Source organism: Xiphophorus hellerii, chromosome 1, assembly GCF_003331165.1.
Source record: "Xiphophorus hellerii strain 12219 chromosome 1, Xiphophorus_hellerii-4.1, whole genome shotgun sequence".
NCBI lineage: Eukaryota > Metazoa > Chordata > Actinopteri > Cyprinodontiformes > Poeciliidae > Xiphophorus > Xiphophorus hellerii.
This window is the reverse complement of record NC_045672.1, coordinates 10,079,925-10,102,218: the sequence shown is the minus strand read 5'-3', so window position 1 is coordinate 10,102,218 and position 22,294 is coordinate 10,079,925. Positions and strand designations below refer to the sequence as shown.

The following is a 22,294-nucleotide window of genomic DNA, read 5'->3' as shown; positions in this document are numbered from 1 at the left end:
GACGCCATTTTGTAGCCAGTGTTCTGTCAGATCAGCTGTCAGAGTGTCATACACTTCTGACAGCTGATCTGATGACACTTCTAAGCACGAAGTGTCATTCTTAGCACGAACTCACGGCTATATATATGTCAGACAAGTATACACTGTCATTACCAACTACAGGCTTTTATTTAATCAGCAGCTGTCATTACCACAGATCTTTATTTAATCAGCAACATAACATCATAATGTATTAGTTAGATCGTCGTGACAAAGACACTCGCGAGCCGGCTAAGTGACATCCTTAGCGGGAAGGGGGCGAGTTTTAGACGGCTCGTGTTTTGTAGTGGACTGCAGCTGCAACTCCATCTCCTTTTAAAAGCACTGTAAAACCACAAATATGCATCCATCTACATATCATTTAAGCTAATGTATTAACTTATTTTTCTTGTGTCTTGTGACGTATACAGTGCTGTCAGATCAGCACAGGCTGTCACCACCGGCAATCACATGACTGCGAATAGTCGACATGAAATGTAAAAACTCGCGAGACGTCCTAGAGTCGACTAGTCGACTAATTGGTTCAACCCCTACACTGGAACTGATAAACTAAATAAACAAAACAGCCAAAAACAAAATAAAATGGATTCTCAGTCTCCATTAACAAAAAACTCACTTGAAAATTAAAAACTAAACATAAAGCCAAAGTGGAAATAAATACTGCATTCAACCAAAAGAGTGCAGATTATGAAGTCCTGTATATTATGTTGCCCTTCAGTAATAATTAGATTTAAATAGAGAAAATGGGCACATCGACTACCTGATGCAATAATTCACACTACAGGTTTTTGCTGCTATTTTTCCCCTTTCAACAATCTTAAAACGTTGGTCTTTCTAAGATTGTGTGGTGTGTTACGGTAGATCATTGTTGCCGCTCAGATCTAAATCGGGGTTTTTCCCCAACTGGGATCTTAACGCAGCCTGTTGAATGTGACAGGTAGCCAATCAGAAACCCCGGATTCTCCTCCGTGTTTTCTGAGGGGAAATTACGGAGGGAAATCCCAAACAGCTGACACAGCGCAAATCCAGCGGACATTGGAGATGATATGTGGAAACAACATTAATGTTTATTCAACATGCAAAGAATATAGAAATGACAAGAGGAGGAGTTGGAGCGAAATTGCTACCGCAGATAAACCCGGTAACTTTTCAGCTGTTCTTCGTTAAGTGACATAAAAAAGGTTATAATGATTTTCATTCAGTCAGGACTTTACGCTGACACTAGCCACATGCATTGCAGGTAGATTGTAGTAAAGCATTGATTAATTCCTGGTTTTAAAATTAGTTCACTGGACTTGTAGAAATTATTTTGTGCCCATTGTTGGACACCACAGGGCAGGAACGAATGGTCGAACCGTTATACCTAGGATTTCTGTCGGCTAATGTGTGATCTCTCAGGTATTGAAAATGGGCCGACAATCGGCCAACAGCTCTAAAATCGTGTAGTGTGCGCTCGGCTTTACACTAAGGAAACGAGGAAGGGAGGGTCAGTGGAGAGCACTGGAGTTGAGCCTTTTTTCATTCAGTGTCATCAACAGAAAGAGAAAAAGGCAGGAAGAGACGATGATGTCTATAATTAAAATGACGTCGATAGTTTTAATTTATCGTACGATTAATTGATTTACCGTTTATCGTGACAGGCCTACTTGAGGTGAACAAGGCCAATACTGATGGATGATGTTTGTTGCAGTCTGTACTTTTTCTGCTTTGAGATAAACTGACTGGTCAAGGCGTTTTCTTTGAAGACATAATTATTCCTTAATTTAATTTAAAATTTATCTTCTTGGTAAGTTTTACAGAAACATATTGACAGATTAAAGAATATATAGTAATACAGAATAACGTTACTGAATAATAGGAGTTTTTTTATTTCTGTCCAATTTGCTATTTTTGAAAGGAAAATCTTTAATCCTGAACCTTATTTTCCCAGCTGTTTTTGTTTTGTTGTTGGTTTTATTAAACACTGCCCAATTTAGTTATTGCAGTAATTTTCAGACTGATGACGACATAACCCAAACACTCACGGACATCCTGCCGTATTTTCCACACTATAAGGCACACCTAAAAACCTTCAATTTTCTCAAAAGCCGAGCGTGCGCCTTATAATTCGGTGCGCCTTATATAAGGACCAATATTGAGCCACAACAGGTCTCGCAACTACGGTAAGCAGCCACCGATTTCATTTTTCCCCGTAGAAGAAGAAGCGCGCGGTGCTCGCTGGGTTTTGTGTAAGGACCCCAAAATGGCTCCTATTAAGAGACACGCTTACGACGCAGAGTTTAAGCTCAAGGCGATCAGTGACACAGTAGAACACGGGAATAGAGCAGCAGCAAGAGAATTTAACATGAACGAATCAATGGTGCGGAAGTGGATATATATTGTGATTGGACTAACGATTGATTTACCGTAACAGTATCAGACTGATTTTTACTTGTTTATTGAATCGAGGAAAAGTTCCCCTCCACTATATGTTATACCTTGCTGTTGTTAACAGATAAACTGTGTCACGAAAATACCACGTCACTGACTTTACCTCGGGGAAAATAATAAAACAGCTGTTAATCATTTTGGGAATGAACGGAGTTGACAGTATGCTGCTTTGTAATCTATTAATAAAGTTTGACTGACCTATCTGACTACTTTGTTGACATTCCCTTTAGCGCAGCTCCATCTAATGGATGCATAACATAACCCCAGCCTCTACTGTAGCGTCTATTCTATGCGTCTTATAGTGCGGAAAATACCGTAATTTGAAAATATCCCGACAATAACACAAGATGTTAATATATTTAACCTGAAACAAAAATATTAGTCTCTTAATGTCCTTATTGTTGTTTTCTTTGTTTATCCTAATGATAAATCTGATGCTGTTTAGAAAATGAGAACGGCCACAACAAGCCATGAACAAGTTGACATTTGAGTTGTTTACAGATTCTGAAAGAGTGGATACTAAGTTTTCCTATGATGTCAAACACATGGAAATAAAAAAGACGTTGTTCTTTACCACCAAGTGTTGTGTGCATTAATAACATTTAGGTTTCTTTGTAATTTAGAAGCACAATAAAAGAAAAACAGACCTGAATTGATTTGGCACAAAGCAAAAATAAATTTCTGCACGATTAAATATGAAAACTATCCACTCTATCATTAATTTATCTGTTGTAATTAATTACTTTAATTCAATATTTTTTAATGAAATAAAAACAACAATAGCATTCCACAGTGAGAAAAGAATTATATTTGCTAGAGCTTGTCATATAAAAACATTTTTCTCTTTGTCTTCTAGCTTACCTCAGCTCCAAACATCGAACTCTTCTTCAGTGAGTTTGGAAAGTGACAGATCCAAGGATGGACCTTTAAACTTTCACAGTGAAGATCAAAGGTAAGACACTTTGGTAATATTTCATGTACTTTCTTAGTAAAACACAATAAAAAGCAATACAATGTACAATAGATATAGTGACATAGTGAATTCTGCTCAAGACATAGTTCATAGCTTTTGAGACTTTTGACAATTATTTTAATCCAAAGAGCTTTATGTTCATTGTAAAATAAAAAAGATAACAGGACATAATTTAAATAAAAATCAAGTAGATAGCTTCAATTCAACAGGTATGTCCTGTTCTTTATGAGTTTGTATGAACACTTTAAATAAAGCAGAAAATCATGCATCAAACAAGTTGCACTGAAATAAATCAGAATCACAATCTGGTTTATTGGCCAAGTTTGTAAAATACACAAAGAGTTTGACTCTGGACAGCATTGTCTCTCAAGCTGTAGGTGGAAAAAACTAGAAAAATCATTTACAAAAACTAAAAAAAAATAAATAAAATATAGATACATTTTGTGAATGCAAAAAATGTACAGCTTACAAGACACAACAGTGCATTTAAGGTTAATACCATAAGTGGCACAAATTGATGTATTAATTAATTCAATAAACATGAACAGGTCATGTTTTTAAGAGAGTGATGGTGTGTTAGAAGAAAATAAATTCAGCAGTTCATTCAGTGATGAATTTTCCAGCCTGCTTCTTGTTCCTTGAGGTGAACAAGGCCAATACTGATGGATGATGTTTGTTGCAGTCTACACTTTTTCTGCTTTGAGATAAACTGACTGGTCAAGGCCTTTCTTTGAAGACATAATTATTTCTTAATTTAATTAAATTTATCTTCTTGGTAAGTTTTACAGAAACAAATTGACAGATTAAAGAATATATAGTAACACAGAAGAAAGATACTGAATAATAGAAGTTTTTTATTTCTGTCCAATTTGCTGTTTTAGAAAGGAAAATCTTTAATCCTGAACCTTATTTTCCCAGCTGTTTTTGTTTTGTTGTTGGTTTTATTAAACACTGCGAAATTTACTTATTGCAGTAATTTTCAGACTGAGGATGAATTAACCCAAACACTCACTGACCACCTAATTTGAAAATATCCCGACAATAACATGTTAATATATACAACCTGAAACAAAAATATTAGTCTCTTAATGTCCTTATTGTTGTTTTCTTTGTTTATCCTAATGATAAAGCTGATGCTGTTTAGAAAATGAGAACGGCCACAACAAGCCATGAACAAGTTGACATTGAGTTGTTTACAGATTCTGAAAGAGTGGATACCAAGTTTTCCAATGATGTCAAACACATGGAAATAAAAAAGACGTTGTTCTTTACTACCAAGTGTTGTGTGCATTAATTACATTTAGGGCTCTTTGTAATTTAGAAGCACAATAAAAGAAAAACAGACCTGAATTGATTTGGCACAAAGCAAAAATCCTTTTCTGCACGATTAAATATAAAAACTATCCATTCTATCATTAATTTATCTGTTGTAATTAATTACTTTAATTCAATATTTTTTAATGAAATAAAAACAACAATAGCATTCCACAGTGAGAAAATAATTATATTTGCTAGAGCTTGTCATATAAAAACGTTTTTCTCTTTGTCTTCTAGCTTACCTCAGCTCCAAACTTCGAACTCTTCTACAGTGAGTTTGGAAAGTGACAGATCCAAGGATGGACCTTTAAACTTTCACAGTGAAGATCAAAGGTAAGACACTTTGGTAATATTTCATGTACTTTATTAGTAAAACACAATAAATAGCAACACAATGTACAATAGTTATGGTGATGTAGTGAATTCTGCTCAAAACATAGTTCATAACATTTGAGACTTTTGAAAATTATTTTAATCCAAAGAGCTTTATGTTCATTGTAAAATAATAAAAAATAGAAAAGATAACAGGACATAAAAATCAAGTAGATAGCTTCAATTCAAAAGGTATGTCCTGTTCTTTATGAGTTTGTATGAACACTTTAAATAAAGCAGAAAAACATGCATCAAACAAGTTGCACTGGAAAATAATCAGAATCACAATCTGGTTTATTGGCCAAGTTTGTAAAATACACAAAGAGTTCCAGCGTGAGCTCAGAGAGACACTGAGGACATGCAAGGACAACTACAGGAGGAAGCTTGAGTCCAAACTCGAGCAGAACTGTGTGAGAGATGTGTGGAAAGGAATGAAGAACATCGCTGGAATGAAGGGGAAGGACACACAGATATCTGGGGGCCGGGATAGAGCAAACCAGTTCAACCAGTTCTTCAACAGGTTCAGCTCACCTCCTGCTACTCCCATACCACCACCATCCCCCTACACATCCACACTGCCCCAAGTTGTTGAATCCACCTTCCGGCATTCTCCAGCACACCACCTGTCCTTCAGCCCCCCCTCCCATCTCCACCGCAGACAACAACACCTAGCCCCCAGCTAACGGTTACTACAGGCCAGGTTGAGAGACAGTTGGAGCGATTACACCAGGGGAAGGCTGCAGGACCTGATGGCATTACACCACGGATCTTGAAGACCTGCTCCATCCAGCTGGCCCCTATACTGGCACACATGTACAACCTGAGCTTGAGGCTGGAGAGAGTCCCGCTGCGGTGGAAGATATCACATGTGGTTCCTGTTCCCAAGAAGCCAAGGCCAGCCGACCCAGAGGACTACAGACCAGTCACTCTCACATCTCATGTGATGAAGGTCATGGAGAGACTGGTCCTGGCCCTGCTGAGGCCTCAGGTGAGGACGTTTCTAGACCCCCTGCAATTTGCCTACCAGCCCCACTTAGGAGTGGACGATGCCGTCATCTTCCTGCTGCAACGAGCACTTTCGCACCTGGATGGTGGAGGAGACACTGTGAGAATCACATTCTTTGATTTCTCCTGTTCCTTCAACACCATCCAGCCTCTGCTGCTGGGTGAGAAGCTGCGGAGGATGGGTGTCAGCGACTCAGCGATCTCCTGGGTGACTGACTACTTGACAGGCAGGCCACAGTTTGTCCGTCTGGGCAGTATCCTGTCTGATGTGGTGGTCAGTGACGTAGGGGCTCCACAGGGAACTGTGCTTTCTCCCTTTCTCTTCACCTTGTACACCACTGATTTCCAGTACAACCCTGAGTCATGTCACCTACAGAAGTTTTCTGATGACTCAGCGGTTGTCGGGTGTATAGGGGATGGAGGGGGAGTACAAGACACTGGTGGACAGCTTTGTGGAGTGGTCTGACCAGAATCACCTGAGGCTCAACATTAGTAAGACCAGAGAGATGGTGATTGACTTCAGAAGGAAGAAGATACCTTCATGGCCACTAAAGATCAAAGGGGAAAGGGTGGAGGAGGTGGAGGATTACAAATACCTGGGAGTTGTAATCGGCAACAGATTGGACTGGGCATCTAACACTGACGCTGTGTGCAGGAAGGGGATGAGCAGACTCTATTTTTTAAGGAAGCTGAGATCCTTCAATGTGTGCAGCAAGATGTTGGAGACCTTTTATCACAGTGTTGTTGCCGGTGCCATCTTCTTTGCTGCTGTGTGTTGGGGAAGCAGCATCAGAGCCAGCGACTCTAATAGACTAGGCAAAATCATCAGGAAAGCTGGCTCTGTACTGGGACTAAGGCTGGAGTCCCTGGAAACTGTGGTGGAGAGGGGGACACTGAAGAAGGTTCTGTCTATTATGGACAATAAACAGCACCTTCTCCACCACATAGTGGACAGACAGCAGAGCACCTTCTCACATAGGCTGCTCCAGCTCTGCTGTCGTAGGTACAGATACAGGAAATCCTTCCTGCCACATGCCATCTCACTGTACAATAAAAGCTAAATCATTGTTCTGCACAAATCAGTCCAATTTTGCACAACTGCACTGTGGCACACTTGCTGTACATATATTTACATATACATACTGTTTCTGCATTTTTGAATCTTTGCAAGGACTGCTCTAAGCTGATTTTTATATTGACAGCATGTTATATTTTATTTTTATTTTATCTTGTCTACAATTGCTACTCAGTGGTGGTTGGTGCGTGTCTTGTCTCTATGCTGCTGTAACTGCGAAATAATTTCCCTGCTGGGATGAATAAAGTAATTCTATTCTATTCTAAATGTCTTCCTGCGTTGCATCACACTGCCTTCATCTATCCAGTGATTAATGATCCACATCAGTTTGTGTTTTTCGTTTTCATCTCATTCAAGAATTTTCTGCTTTTGTCTGGTGTTGGACATCAAAGACTGTTGGGTCGTAGTCAGGATCTTCTGACAGGCATTTCGTTGTTTTATACAATTGTTATCATTATTCTGCAAAGAACGTATTGATGAGAGCAAGTTGTTTTACCAGCCACAAAATGGCGGCTTGCATTTGCTCACCTGAAGTACATCATTGCGATTTTGTCTATTGAAAACCATGTATTGACAAAATAAATATTTTAAATACAAAAACTGTTTTTGTTGCTAAATTCTTGATCAGACATATGAACTCAACATCAATTATATAAAATTGTTTTAATCTGTTATCCAGATTCTTACAAAGTACTATTATACCCATTCAGTTTTCAAGTATTTTAGGAACCTTCTTATCATTTATTTCACTTCTTTGAAAATATACTTCTTTACAAATATGGACTATGAATGGTGACATTATCATTGGGGACATCTGTGGTTACTGCAACATGTTTGGCACTGAGACGATATTTTAGATTTCAACAACGTCATGTTCCAGTCGCAAACTTTGTATGTAAAAAAACAAAAACCAAACTGATTAATTGCATTGACGTCTTTAACACATTAAAATGTATGTAATTAATTGATTAAAATTAATGTGATAAAGTCCTGGCCCCTGGCAGTGAAAATAAATTATTAGTCCAGTCTTTTAACTTAAACATAATCACTAAACACATGTTCATTTGAATAAATGTAAATCAAAACAGTTAAATGTCTTGTCTGTGTCTGCAGTGTTTCTAATGACAACCAACCTGAAACATCTGGACCAGCTGACACAGGTGAGCATGACTTAAAAAGAAAAGGTTTTTTAAGTCCAACTGTCCATTTGCTTTAGAGACTAATGAATACATATTTTTAAGAGATAAGTTATATGTCAAATTATATTTTTTAATTGTAAAATTTTGTTTTTACTTGTTTTTTTTTGTTGGTGTTGTTTCTATTTGTACATTAAGGAGAAAATTGCCACCTGAAAGTAAAATTAAATGCTTCTAAGAAAACCAAGTTATTTTTCTCTTCTTAAATTATAAAAAATCAAATCTTGTGAATCTTAAACCAGTATTTGTCAGGTCTTATCATTACTGCCCCTTACAATAGTTGATGTTTCAAGACAATAATATCAATGGTGTAAAATAATAATAATTTGCTCAGATGACATTTATTAGTTTTCAGCTGAGTTTAAATTGTTGTCCGGAAAAAAAACAGATTGTTTCTATAATTCTGAATGCTTGATGTTGATGACAGCTGGATGCCAGGAAGAAATATGACTAATTAGAGCAGATTATTGCTGAAAATATATTGTCAAAAAAGAGTGTTGTCAATCATGTGTTTCAAATATTTTAAGGTTATTCCTGTTGCTCTTTTAAAATTACAGGAAAAAATACCAAAGGATCATTTTCAACGAAAGGAGATGCCACGGAAGTAAAACACCTGAAGGAAGAAATTACTAAGGAGGAGGATCAACATAAAAATGACCCAAAACTCTCTCACATAGTAATGCTTGAAAGTGGGGGAAGGAAACCAGTCTCGCTCAAAGATTTATTTGCCAACAATAAATCTCGGCTTCAAAACTTTCGTGGGTCCAAAAATGTGCGAACTGTACTAATGGAAGGAGTCCCTGGAATTGGTAAAACATACCAAACAAAAATGTTCATCAACGACTGGGAAAAAGGAAAATCCAACAAAGACATAAAGGCTTTAGTGACCCTTGATTTCACTGAGTTGAATAAAAAGATGGATGAAGTAAAAAGCATGGAATCTCTGCTGGATGATTTCTTCAACAAAAATAACGTTGACGTTTCAAAAGATGACAAGAAAAAGATATGTTTCATTCTTGATGGCCTGGAAAAATGTGAACTTCCTCTTGACTTTGTAAACAACAAAGAAGTTGAAGACTTGAAGGAAGCAGCATCAATGGATGTGCTGCTAACGAATCTGATCAAAGGAAATCTGCTTCCTGAAGCTCATATTTGGATAATTTCTCAACCAAAAGGAGTTGATAAGATTCCTTCTAAATATATCAACAAAACTGTTCACTGTCAAGGTAAGAATATTTGTTTCAATCAGTTACACTTAGCTTGTACACAAAATCTTAATTTTGTTGACTTTATTCAAGAGTTGTGTGATTTTACATCATTTTATAACTTGACATCATTTTTGACCAATCCTGTTCAAAGCTCAGTGAGGTTCTTTGGTTTGTGGAATCACTGGCACCTTTTGATGGATTACTTCCATTAAAAGTAATGGAAATAATTCTGTTGCTGCAATTTGTAAAATAAGCAAAGAATTATCATGGTAAAGCAAAGAGCTTCTAAGTAGACCAAGTTATTTTCTCCCTTAAATTAAACTGATAAAGCCTCATAAATATTTTTATACATGAGGTGCTTGGGCAGCTCATCATTGACCCACTCTGTTTTTGTATTAAAAATGTTAAAGGTTGACAGAAAATTTGAAAACATGTGATCTTGGAAGACATTATTGCTAATACTTAAGAACTAGATAAAAAAAGGTTAACAAAAAATGTAATTAAATATATTCTTTGCAGTTAATCCTAATTAAGTAATCCACCATTGTATCTTAAAACAAGATATATAATGCTGATCCATTTAAAAGTAAGGAAAAGGAAAATAAATATTTTGTAAAATTGACATTGATAAAAAAGAATTTGTATTTTTAACTAAATATTCTTAGGGTACAAAATTCATCTATTTACTGTCAATTTTATTGTGGTTTTGTATTTTCTTTTATCATTTTTGTCTGCAGCTTGCTGCATTTTGCTGGCTATGATTAGGTGGTCTTTATAATGCATAGTGTTTTATGTTGTATTTTTGTCCATTCTGTAGGTTATTCTTAATTCTTTTTTAATATATTTTAGATTTTTAGATATGTGCAACTCTATAGATGTTTTGACTGAAATTTCCCCACTGTAGGACAATGAAAGATATTTCTATTCTGTTTTATCAAGTTACACTCACAGATACAGAATCAAGGACAAACCAGAACAAAATGGAGCCAACATGTATTAGATGTAAACGCACATGCTGCATATTCTTTGTTCACAAAGATATTTGCACTCACATAAGCCTCACTGTGCTCAATGTGAACCTCTACAAGATTGACTATAACTCTCCCTGAATGCAGTCGCTCTTAGAGATTTGAGTTGAGTGTATTTGGGAAAAGCAAGCAGTGGAGTTTTAATACCTGATGCATACGTTGCTCCAATAGTCTCCAAAAAGATAGCCTTCCTATAAAGATCACAAACATGCTGGTACTGGTAAACCAGCTTTGCAAGAGCATCTTCCAAATACACCATTTTGAGTGAAAGGTAGTGTGCACACAATCCACAGCGAGTTACAAAAATTTGGAGGTGCACAACAAACATATTAATTTACTGGGTGAGTTCAGTGCATCTTATTGTTATTTAGCTGATTTTAACTTGTCAGGAAGAAATACAGATTGTTTCTATGCAATAATTCTGATAGTGTTTTTAACAGTTTAAAATATGAAGTTATTGTTATTCCTGTTATTCACATATCATATTTTTTCAATGATAGAAGATGCCAAAGAAGAAAAATACCTGAAAGAAGTAATTCTTGAGGAGGTGGGTCGACATGAAAGTGACTCACAACTCTCTGAGATAGTGACGTTTGAAAGTGGGAAAAAGAACCTAATCAAGCCCAAAGATTTATTTACCAACAATGAATCTCTGAATTCCAAACATCCTGGTATGTCCAAAAATGTGCGAACTGTACTGATGAATGGAGTCCCTGGTGTTGGAAAAACATTCCGAATAAAAATGTTCATGATCGACTGGGCAAAAGGAAAATCCAACAAAAACATAAAGGCTTTAGTGACCCTTGATTTCACTGAGTTGAATAAAAAGAAGGATGACGTAAAAAGCATGGAATCTCTGCTGGATGATTTCTTCAACAAAAAAAATGTTAACGTTTCCAAAGATGACAAGAAAAAGATATGTTTCATTCTTGATGGCCTGGAAAAATGCAAACTTCCTCTTGACTTTGTAAGCAACAAAAAACTTAATGACTTGAAGGAAGCAGCATCAATGGATGTGCTGCTAACGAATCTGATCAAAGGAAATCTGCTTCCTGAAGCTCATATTTGGATAATTTCTCAACCAAAAGGAATTGATAAGATTCCTTCTAAATATATCAACAGAACTGTTCTCTGTCAAGGTAAGAATATTTGTCTTAATCAATTACACTTAATTGTTTGATTTTGTACACAAAATAATAATTTTGTTGACTTTATTTAAGAGTTGTATGATTTTGCATCATTTTATAACTTGACATCATTTTTGAGTGTTTCAAATATGAAGTTAATGTTATTCCTGTTATTCATATATCACATTTTTTCAATGATAGAAGATGCCAAGGAAGAAAAATACCTGAAGAAAGTAATTCTTGAGGAGGTGGGTCGACATGAAAGTGACTCACAACTCTCTGAGATAGTGACGTTTGAAAGTGGGGAAAAGAACCTAATCAAGCCCAACGATTTATTTACCAACAATGATTCTCTGCTTTCCAAATTTCCTTATATGTCCAAAAATGTGCGAACTGTACTGATGAAAGGAGTCCCTGGAATCGGAAAAACATTCCAAACAAAAATGTTCATGATCGACTGGGCAAAAGGAAACTCCAACAAAAACATAAAGGCTTTAGTGACCCTTGATTTCACTGAGTTGAATACAAGGAAGGATGAAGTAAAAAGCATGGAATCTCTGCTGGATGATTTCTTCAACAAAAAAAATTTTGTTTACAAAGATGACAAGAAAAAGATATGTTTCATTCTTGATGGCCTGGAAAAATGCAAACTTCCTCTTGACTTTGTAAACAACAAAGAAGTTGAAGACTTGAAGGAAGCAGCATCAATGGATGTGCTGCTAACGAATCTGATCAAAGGAAATCTGCTTCCTGAAGCTCATATTTGGATAATTTCTCAACCAAAAGGAGTTGATAAGATTCCTTCTGAATGTATCAACAAAACTGTTCACTGTCAAGGTAAGAATATCTGTCTAAATCAATTACACTTAATTTAGCTTCTATGCATTTTTGTTTACTTTATTCAAGGCTTAAGTGATTTTACACCATTGTATAACTTTGTTTTGTCTGATTAGAAACCTCTGAGCAACAGAAGAAGTTAGAATCATGTCTGAAAAATAGATTTCTGAAAGAAATCACTGACGAAAAAGATGAAATCAGTCATCCAAACCAGAAAACAACAGAACATGTCATCAGAAGAGAAAATGGCTCTGAAGAAGAGGAAAGTAAACAGAACAAGATCACAAAAGTGAAATCCACTTCTGAGATCTTCAAAGATGTGAAAGAAGAGAAAACTAGAACAGTGCTGACCATTGGAGAAGCTGGTATAGGAAAATCTTTTCACATGAAAAAATTTATTAAAGAATGGGCTAAAAAGGGTAAAAATACCTGGTCATTTTTCACCTGGATCAGAAGACCATTTTCTAGCCAGGCAAAACCTGCAGAACTTTTGTATCAACTTGACTTCTCAAAACTCAATTTGATAAAAAATGAAAATATCAGTTTGTCTGAACTTCTTCATCACTTCTTTGAGGAAACCAAAAATATCATCATCTCTGACTATTCCCAGTTAAATATTGTATTTATTTTGGATGGACTCAATGCATATCAAGGTTGTTTAGACTTTGAAAACAATGAAAACTTGACTGATGTCAGAGAACCAACCTCAGTGGACGTGTTACTAACAAACCTTATCAGAGGAAACCTGCTGCCAGAGGCCCAGATCTGGATAACCTCTCAGCCTCCAGCTGCTAAGAAAATCCCTGATGGCTTTATTGACAGACTGACAGAAATACGAGGTAAGATCTGCAAATACAAATTTCTTATAATTATATTGAACTTAAATGTCTTTTCTGACATTTAAACTGTTTTGTTTATCAGCAGTAAAATTACAATATTTTGACTTTTAGTAAAAACTACATCAAATTATATTAACATTTATAAACTAATTAGCCATGTTACTTTTCAAACTGAGTTTCAAGGATGAATTTTTTCCATTCCAGAGAGCTATGAATGTAAAATAAATCTCAATGAAATTACTGTGTATTGATTAGGTTTCAGGATGTAAAAGAAACTGCTACTTAAGTTTCATTTATTTAAAATAAAGCAAATTGATAAAAAACGACAGACACAAAAAACATGTTAAAAACACAATTTCCACTCTACAGTTTCCAGATTATTGTTTCTATAATCTGTCTGTTTCTATGACAGATTATAGAAACAATAATTAAAACTATGTTCACAAAATAGGAAAATCAGATTAAAAAATATAATTCTGAAAGAAATCTATGTACTCTACAAAAAGCCACTGCTATCAACAGTTTTTTTTTCTCAGCTTAATTTGTTTTATGATCTTGTGACAATACTATTGTTTTCCACTGCTCATCAAGTCCATCCAAAGATGGACTCATTAATTAGTTAACAGGTCATTGCTGGGCAATATCTGCGTATTTGTTTTTTTTATTTTATTTTTTTTATTTAATATGGTGGCCCTGAAGTGCAAACCACTTCAACAAATCATTCAAGAAATCACTAAACACAACTACAAATTGAAAGACCACAACATATTCATTCACAAATACTCATGAATAATTTTGTATCACAAAGGTAAATAAGTAATTTTCAACTCCTATCTCTAAGCTAGGCTGACTGAGTTGGACCAACAACTTTAAATTGGTGTTTCTTCAAGGTTGGAAGCTGAAAGGCAGCGCTGTTACTTCATGCAGAAATCGACGTTGCTTTACTAGTCGAATCTTATGACACTTCTCATACATTTATATTGAGTTACAATCCATCTCCAGATGTTTATTGGTCCACACATCGCGCATGCACACTTTGCATATCGGGTACTCAGTCATTCTTGGTGCATTCACTGACAACCAGCACCATAAAATGTGCAAGCAGTGCTTTAAGCAACTCAATTCAACCCATGACAGCAAGAACTTTGACAAAAATCTATGATCCCAAATAGATTTAGAGTGATCTGCAGCAACATCTGTAGTTTTAAGTTTACATCTGCAGTTTGGTTGGATTTTTAGCATTAACACAACATAAAAACCCTATAAACAGAAAACTGTACATGTTTAGTTTTTGCAACATATTCGTTTGTCACACAGGAACAGGCCAATGTTTGCGATTAGTAGTCTTTTATTGTGTGTGTTTTATTCTTTGTCAAAAGAATATATAAAATTGTTTCAAAAGTATCTAATCTATATCTTTTTTGTTTACCTACATTTTATTTTTTCAGAGAAGCCTGATATCACAAGTCAAAGAAAACTCAAAAGTGAACTAAAAGATCAATTCACCAGTGTGTCTGAAGGGATTGATAGACAGAAGACCTCAGCTCTTCTCAACGAGGTCTTCACTGACCTCTACATCACAGAAGGAGAGCGTGCTCAGAATGAAGCCATGCAGGTTCAGGATGCAAAGTTTAAAACCACAGATGAAGAAACATCTATTAAATACTGCGACATCTTTAAACCTGCAAATAATAATCAAAACATTAAGACTGTCCTTACCGTTGGAGTGGCAGGCATAGGAAAAACATTTGCCTCAATGAAATACATACTTGACTGGGCAGAGAGCAAAGCAACAGAAAACATTTTTTTCGTTTTTCCACTTCCATTCCGAGAGTTAAATCTAAGAACAGATAAAGAGCACAGTTTACAAGATCTGATTCATCAGTTCTTCCCAGCAATGAGGACATCTGAAATAACTGACTATGACAAATACAACATTCTGATTGTTCTGGATGGTTTTGATGAATGTCGTCTTGATCTTAAGTTCAGTGAAACAAATAAATGGAGTGATGTCACAACATCAACCTCAATAAATGGTCTACTGTCAAATCTCATCCTGGGAAATTTGCTCCCTAAAGCTCAAATCTGGATCACCTCCCGACCTGCAGCATCCAACAACATTCCTCCAGAAAACGTTGATCGAATGACAGAAGTGAGAGGATTTAATGATGAGCAAAAGGAAAAGTATTTCATGAAGCGATTCAGTGATGAGAATGTGGCTAAAAAGGTCTTGTCATATGTGAAGAAATCAAGAACTCTTTACATAATGTGTCACATCCCTATTTTCTGTTTCATCACATCAAAGGTTTTGGAGGATTTTGTTGAAAGAAATCAAGATGATGAACTGCCAAAAACTCTGACTGACATGTACACACATTTCCTTTTGCTCCAGCGCAGACAGACAAAAGTAAAATATAATACAGATCAGTCAACCTCTGAAATCTCTGGAACAGAGACATTCTGTGATAAAACTATTGATGAAACAATCCTATCTTTGGGAAAACTTGCTTTCAAAGGACTAGAGGAGAAAAACCTTCTCTTTACTGAAGAAGACTTGACCCGTTGTGGGACTGATGTAACCAAAGCTGCTGTTTTCTCTGGGTTGTTCACTCAGATCAAAAGAGAAAATCACGAGCTGTACCCTCAGAATATGTTTTGCTTTGTCCATCAAAGCATTCAAGAGTACATGGCAGCTCTCCATGTCTTCTACTCATTTAATAACAAAGGAGAAAATGTGTTTGTAGAATCCAGCTCAGCAGCCTCAGAGTTTTATAAGAAAGCAGTGGACAAGGCTTTTGAGAATGAACATGGGGACTGGGACATGTTCCTTCGGTTCCTAATGGGTCTCTCTCTGGAATCTAATCAGGATCTACTTCAGGATCTGATAGATAAGACTGAAAAACACAAAGTCACTAGTAAGGAAACAGCAGAGTACATCAAAAAGAAGATCAGAGAGAACAACAGTGACACAGAGAAAAACCTTAATCTTTTCTACTGTCTTAATGAGCTTAATGACGACACGCTTGTTCAAGAAATCAAAAATTATCTTAAGTCAGAAGAGAAACCTTTTGAAACTTTCACTGCTTCTCAGTGGTCAGGTTTAACCTTTGTGCTGCTGACATCAGATGAAAACCTTGAAGTGTTTGATCTTAAAAAATACCTGAAATCAGAGAAAGTTCTTCTGGGATTGATGCCAGTGGTCAAAGTCTCAAACACTACTTTGTAAGTATTTTTGTAAAAACTGTAAAATACTCCTTTGGTGAGCTATCACTTGTCATACTTATTCAGTGTTTAAGGATTTTGATGCATAAAACAGTTCATAACTATTCCAGAAACTGCTTTAAAAATCTCCCATCAGGAAACAAAACATACAAATGTTGCACTGCTTATTTGAAAATTAATTCACAAATATACAAAAGTTCAAGGCCATACACTGTTTTAGCAGGTCCCTTTTGCTTTTTCCAGTTCTGTTCTCTTGTGGTAACAGTAATGCATTACAACTAGAGCTCTAAACTAGCAGGCACTTTTTCATTAGGGGCAGCAACATTATTAAAGTTAAGGCCAAATAGCGACAAAAGCAAAATGTAAGCATGAGATGATGCTCAATAGAATGACTATTTGAAGCCACAACAACAGATACTCATCCTGAGTTTGGTAAAGCATTGAAAGCTACCTGGTTATCAGTCAAATTGGTGTTTGACAAGCTGTGTCATTTACTTGGAAAAGAATCTCACAATGAAATAACTCAGAATAATCCATTTGGTTTGTTTCATATAAAAAGTGTTATTAACTTTTTACTTTTACCTTCATACAATTTCCATACTTCCATCAGTTTGAACCTTGACAAAACAAACTCACTCAATCATAATCTCCTCTTCAATAAAAGAAATCTGTAAAATATTATTGTAAAAATACTCTAGGTTGCTTCCAAGTACTGTACCTCACTACTTCAGAATATTACTTCAGGCTACTTTCTTCATTGTGAACAAACTATTAATGTTATACATGAGAGTTTGGGCTTTTGCCTTTGTCTAGTTTGACAACACAGACATGATAACTTGTCTTTTACTGTTTTAAAACAAGACTCAAACTTTGTTCCTTTACTGTGATCCTTTATTTTAGAAGAAAATCACACATGGTTTGTCAAATTAACTTGATTGTTTTCATGGATCTTTTTACAGACTGAGTTGGTGTGAGCTCTCTGAAGAATCTTGCAATGGTCTGACATCTTCAGTGCTAACCAAACCATCCTCTAATCTCACATTGTTGGACCTGAGTCATAATGATTTGCTGGATGCTGGAGTGAAGCGACTTGCTGATGGATTGAAACATGTGAACTGTAAACTAGAGACTCTCAAGTAGGTTTTTTAATATATCAACCAGTGTTATAGTTAGCCACTATTTTGAGTTTATAAGTTGGTTTGTCCCAAGATTTAAGGTTATTCTATGTGTTCACAATTCTTGTTAGTGTTAAGTGTCAATATAATACAACAGTCTTATGAAAATAATACTGAGAGTGATAAAACTAAAGTTGAGAGATGAGCTGCCCATGTATAAATTAAATAATTTGAAAGTCTTTCCTTAAGGGAGACGGTGGCTCAACTTACCGGTTCCTTTTCTGGAACCAATAGGTTTCCAGTTTGAACACCATTGTGTTGTGGTTGTGGTTAAGACACATCACCTGACTGGCCTACTAGTGGTGGTCAGAGGACCTGGTGCATAGCAGCTTCTCCTCTGTTACAATCTAGTAGCTCGCCAACATCAGTGTGGAATGTGTGTGTGAATGGGTGAATGACCAAATGTGGCATCAAGCACTTTGGGGTCCAATGGACTTGAAAAAGTGCTGGGAAAGTTCAGGCCATTTACCATTTAAACATAATTGAGTTTTACACAAAATTATATTCAAAGATTATTCAATGTCATGTTGGAAGCAATGAGGAAAGAATGGATTTATTGTTATCAAAATAATAAGCTGGAATATTCCAATGTTTTAAGACACCATAATTTGGACTCTCATTTACAGGCCATGACCATCAAAATTACAACAAACAACTGCTATTCTTTTTAACATATATATAATCACTGTTAAATTTTGCTGAGCTCTATTTCTTATCCAAAACTTTGTCTTTGTGCAGGCTGGCAGGATGCCAGGTGACAGAGAAAGGCTGCATTTCTCTGGCTGAAGCTATTGAGTCCCATAAAAACTCCTCTCTTAAACACTTGGACCTGAGTTACAATGACCCTGGAGACAATGGGATGAGGGCTCTCAATGCAATAGTTGAGGATCCAAACATGAAACTTGAGCCTGTGAAGTAAGTAAATAAATCAGACATTACTTAGTACTGCAACTTGTAGAAAAATAACTTAATCTAATGATGCACCATGTCTGAGTAGAGCCTTTTAACAGCAATCAGGTATTTATGAGGGATCTCACTGAAACCTGTCTTGCTAGGCTTGGCTAAATATGTAAATAAATGTTATAGTCCAAGAGTTGGTGAATTAAACTTAATACACACATTGTGTAATAAATAACATAATAATAAGCTTTCATAACTGGGAAAAAATAGGAATGAAATATTATCTAATGACTTTCTGATTTTTTTTCGAAAATAAAATGAATCTTTCTTGTCTTACTGTGCACAGCTTTGACTATGAAGGAAAACATCGACTGAAACCTGGTTGGAGTAAATGTAAGCTGTTTTTTTCCCCCCTCAACACTTTTACATTCTTGTATTACAAGATGAATCATGTTTATCTGTAAGTGAAAGTTAGAACTTCATCATCTGAAGGGTATTTAGCAGGCAATAATGGGCATACTAAAAATAGCATATGACTTCATATATAAGGAAATCACAAAATACTTGGAGTGGAGGAGTTCAAGTATCTCGGGATCTTGTTCACGAATGGGGGAAGAAGGGAGCGGGAGATCGACAGGTGGATTGGCGCAGCGTCTGCCATCAAGCAGGCGCTGTACCGGTCCGTCGTGGTGAAGAGAGAGCTGAGCCAAAAAGCGAAGCTCTCAATTTACCGGTCGATCTACGTTCCCACCCTCATCTATGGTCATGAGCTTTGGGTCATGACCGAAAGAACGAGATCGCGGATACAAGCGGCCGAAATGGGTTTTCTCCGTAGGGTGGCTGGGCTCTCCCTTAGAGATAGGGAGAGAAGCTCAGTCATCCGGGAGGGACTCAGAGTAGAGCCGCTGCTCCTTCACATCGAGAGGAGCCAGTTGAGGTGGCTCGGGCATCTGGTCAGGATGCCTTCTGGACGCCTCCCTGGTGAGGTGTTCTGGGCCTGTCCCACTGGGAGGAGGCCCCGGGGAAGACCCAGGACACGCTGGAGGGACTATGTCTCTCGGCTGGCCTGGGAACGCCTCGGGATTCCCCTGGAAGAGCTGGAAGAAGTGGCTGGGGAGAGGGAAGTCTGGGCCTCCCTTCTGAAGATGCTACCCCCGCGACCCGACCCCGGATAAGCGGAAGAAAATGGATGGATGGATGGATGGATGGAAAATACTTAATGATTCATAATTCTCTAAATTTACCAGACTTAATGTTTAAATTTATGGATTCATTATGGTAAAAACAGTACACATTCTGAAACTGTCATTGTTTAAATTCTCACAAAGCTTACTTTATTTTCTTGTTGAACACTTTCAGATGGTGCAGATCTTATATTTGATAAGAACTCAGCAAGCAGACGGCTTGTTCTGGTTGAAAACAACAAAAAAGCGAAAACTGATGATGATGTCAAGAAGCAGCGAAATACAAGTGATGAAAGGTTCAAGAGGACCCAGGTATTTTGTGATAAAGGCCTGAACCAACTTTGTTACTGGGAAGTGGAATGGAAAGGTATGGTGGGAATTGCTGTGGCATATAGAGATGTGGGTAGAAACTGGGACTGTGATGGTGGTCTGGGATGCAATGACAAGTCCTGGAGTCTGCTCTGCTCCAAGACTGGATACAAAGCCATGCATAAAAACACAAAAGAAGAAATCAAAGTCCCTACATGCAACAAAATAGGTGTGTTTCTTGATTATGAAGGAGGAACTCTAAGTTACTACAATATAACATCAGAGAAGCGGAGCTTAATTCATACTTTCAAATCAAAATTCACAGCAGAGCTATTTCCAGCCTTCTGGTTTGCGAAAGGTTCTGTGACTTTGTGTGACCTGTAGATTTATGAGTGCACAAGTTAGAAAGACTGTAAGCACTTAGAGCGATATGAAAAGCTGTTTTCCCCCTTCCTGATTTCATTTTTTTGCATATTTGTTACACTTCAGGGTTTCAGAACATTAAAAAAATACATATCAGTCAAAGACAACACAATTAGATGCAAAATGGAGTTTTAAATGCATGTTTATTATTTGGACCCAGTGAGGTCATCTTTTTGCAATATGTTTGTAATGAAAAGTTTTCATCACTTCATATTCAAGGTATTCCTCAAAATACATGTTATTGATATCATGCAATTCAAATTTTTAATTTAATTCTTTTTAATTCTTTTACACATTTTAAGAAATATCATGTTTTATGTTTTATCTGCCTATGTATTTTATATTTCAAATACAAGCCTGTTATTTAAACTATTTGATGAAATCCAGAATATTTTTATTATATTTTGTATTCTGTATTGAAAACAAATTTGCTGATTGATAAAACTGACGTTTAACTTTTTCCTTTCCTTAAGAAAATATGCATTTAAAAAGAATTCTAAGACGTTTAATATATTTTATGTAACTTGTTCAGAGATAAAAAAATATTTTTACTATCTTTTTGTATGAAGTAATTTAAAATATTTGAAAATACAAACGTGCTATGTATAGTTAGTAAATAGCAATTTTCTACAAGGCACTGTGTGTTTGTGTTTGTGTATTTTGGAACAATAACATTTTCCAGGCACTGGATACCTCAAATATTTAACTGTCTAAATGAAAACATTTTCTAATCATGGAAAACTGGAAAGTTGAATAGTTGGATCCAGATATTGGTAATATGATTTGTTTGATCTTTGTTCAAGGAGGAACAGAAAAACACTGAAAACATTTAGTTTTATACAACATAAATCCTTTACTAAAAAATTTTGGATTTGGTAATAAATCAATACATTTTCTTTTTAATGTTGCATTATGGAGCTACGGGTACACGTTAACAAAAATAGTCTTTTTTTGTGTGGAACATTCTGATATTACATATTTTTTGTGTGCATTGTTCTTATATTGTTTGTACTGTCTGGGATTCCAGTCAAGTTTCTGTAATGCATCTGCTGTGCCAGCAGGGGGTAACTATATTGAGATTGACCATGTCACAATTCAAAGGAAGAAGAGCCTAAGTTTGGATCAAGCTGCACGATTCTTTCATAGCTGAAGAATTTTACAGGCATCAATGTTCATAATCTGTTAAAAATGTGTTAATAATGTGTCAATTTTGTGCATTTGATAGTTAATGGAATTTTTTTACACAAAGCATTGCGAGTTGGATTTAGTTGCCAAAATGAACTGTGCTTTTAAAATAAATATATTTTTGTTAAAACAGATCCAGGATTTTTGTTGTCTTTAAACATACCAGTGACTTATATTAGAGTTGGTAACAAAAACGTTTACAAAATCTGTATCACAAAAACACATAAAGATTTAAAATCTTAAAAGAGAACATTGTGTAATCTAATTGTCTTTATGCTCACAAATGGATGTGTTTGGTGTTGTAGTCTGATTAGTCCCTGCAGCATATATGCAGTTGTTGTACTATAAATGTACACAAATTTGTGTTCTTTTCTTAAAGTTTGGATTGATTCTTTCTCTTTATATCCATTTTTCTTGGAGAGGATCATTGCACCAAAGTGCATTGATCTA

At 36.1% G+C, this 22,294-nt stretch overlaps 1 protein-coding gene across 1 annotated transcript in view; it reads left to right on the top strand.

Annotated features, from left to right (window-relative positions):
* Nucleotides 1-21,125, top strand: part of LOC116725038 (uncharacterized) — a 142,210-nt gene extending 121,085 nt beyond the window's left edge. Inside the window, exons 8-17 of the mRNA XM_032570915.1 lie at nt 8,325-8,371; nt 8,965-9,633; nt 11,144-11,782; nt 11,972-12,607; nt 12,724-13,446; nt 14,895-16,668; nt 17,628-17,804; nt 18,582-18,758; nt 19,090-19,136; nt 20,103-21,125. Of these exons, the coding sequence (XP_032426806.1) occupies nt 8,325-8,371; nt 8,965-9,633; nt 11,144-11,782; nt 11,972-12,607; nt 12,724-13,446; nt 14,895-16,668; nt 17,628-17,804; nt 18,582-18,758; nt 19,090-19,136; nt 20,103-20,620 (5,407 nt within the window). The 3' untranslated portion in view covers nt 20,621-21,125. The remainder of the gene's footprint in view (nt 1-8,324; nt 8,372-8,964; nt 9,634-11,143; nt 11,783-11,971; nt 12,608-12,723; nt 13,447-14,894; nt 16,669-17,627; nt 17,805-18,581; nt 18,759-19,089; nt 19,137-20,102) is intronic.
* Nucleotides 21,126-22,294: the final 1,169 nt, after the last annotated feature.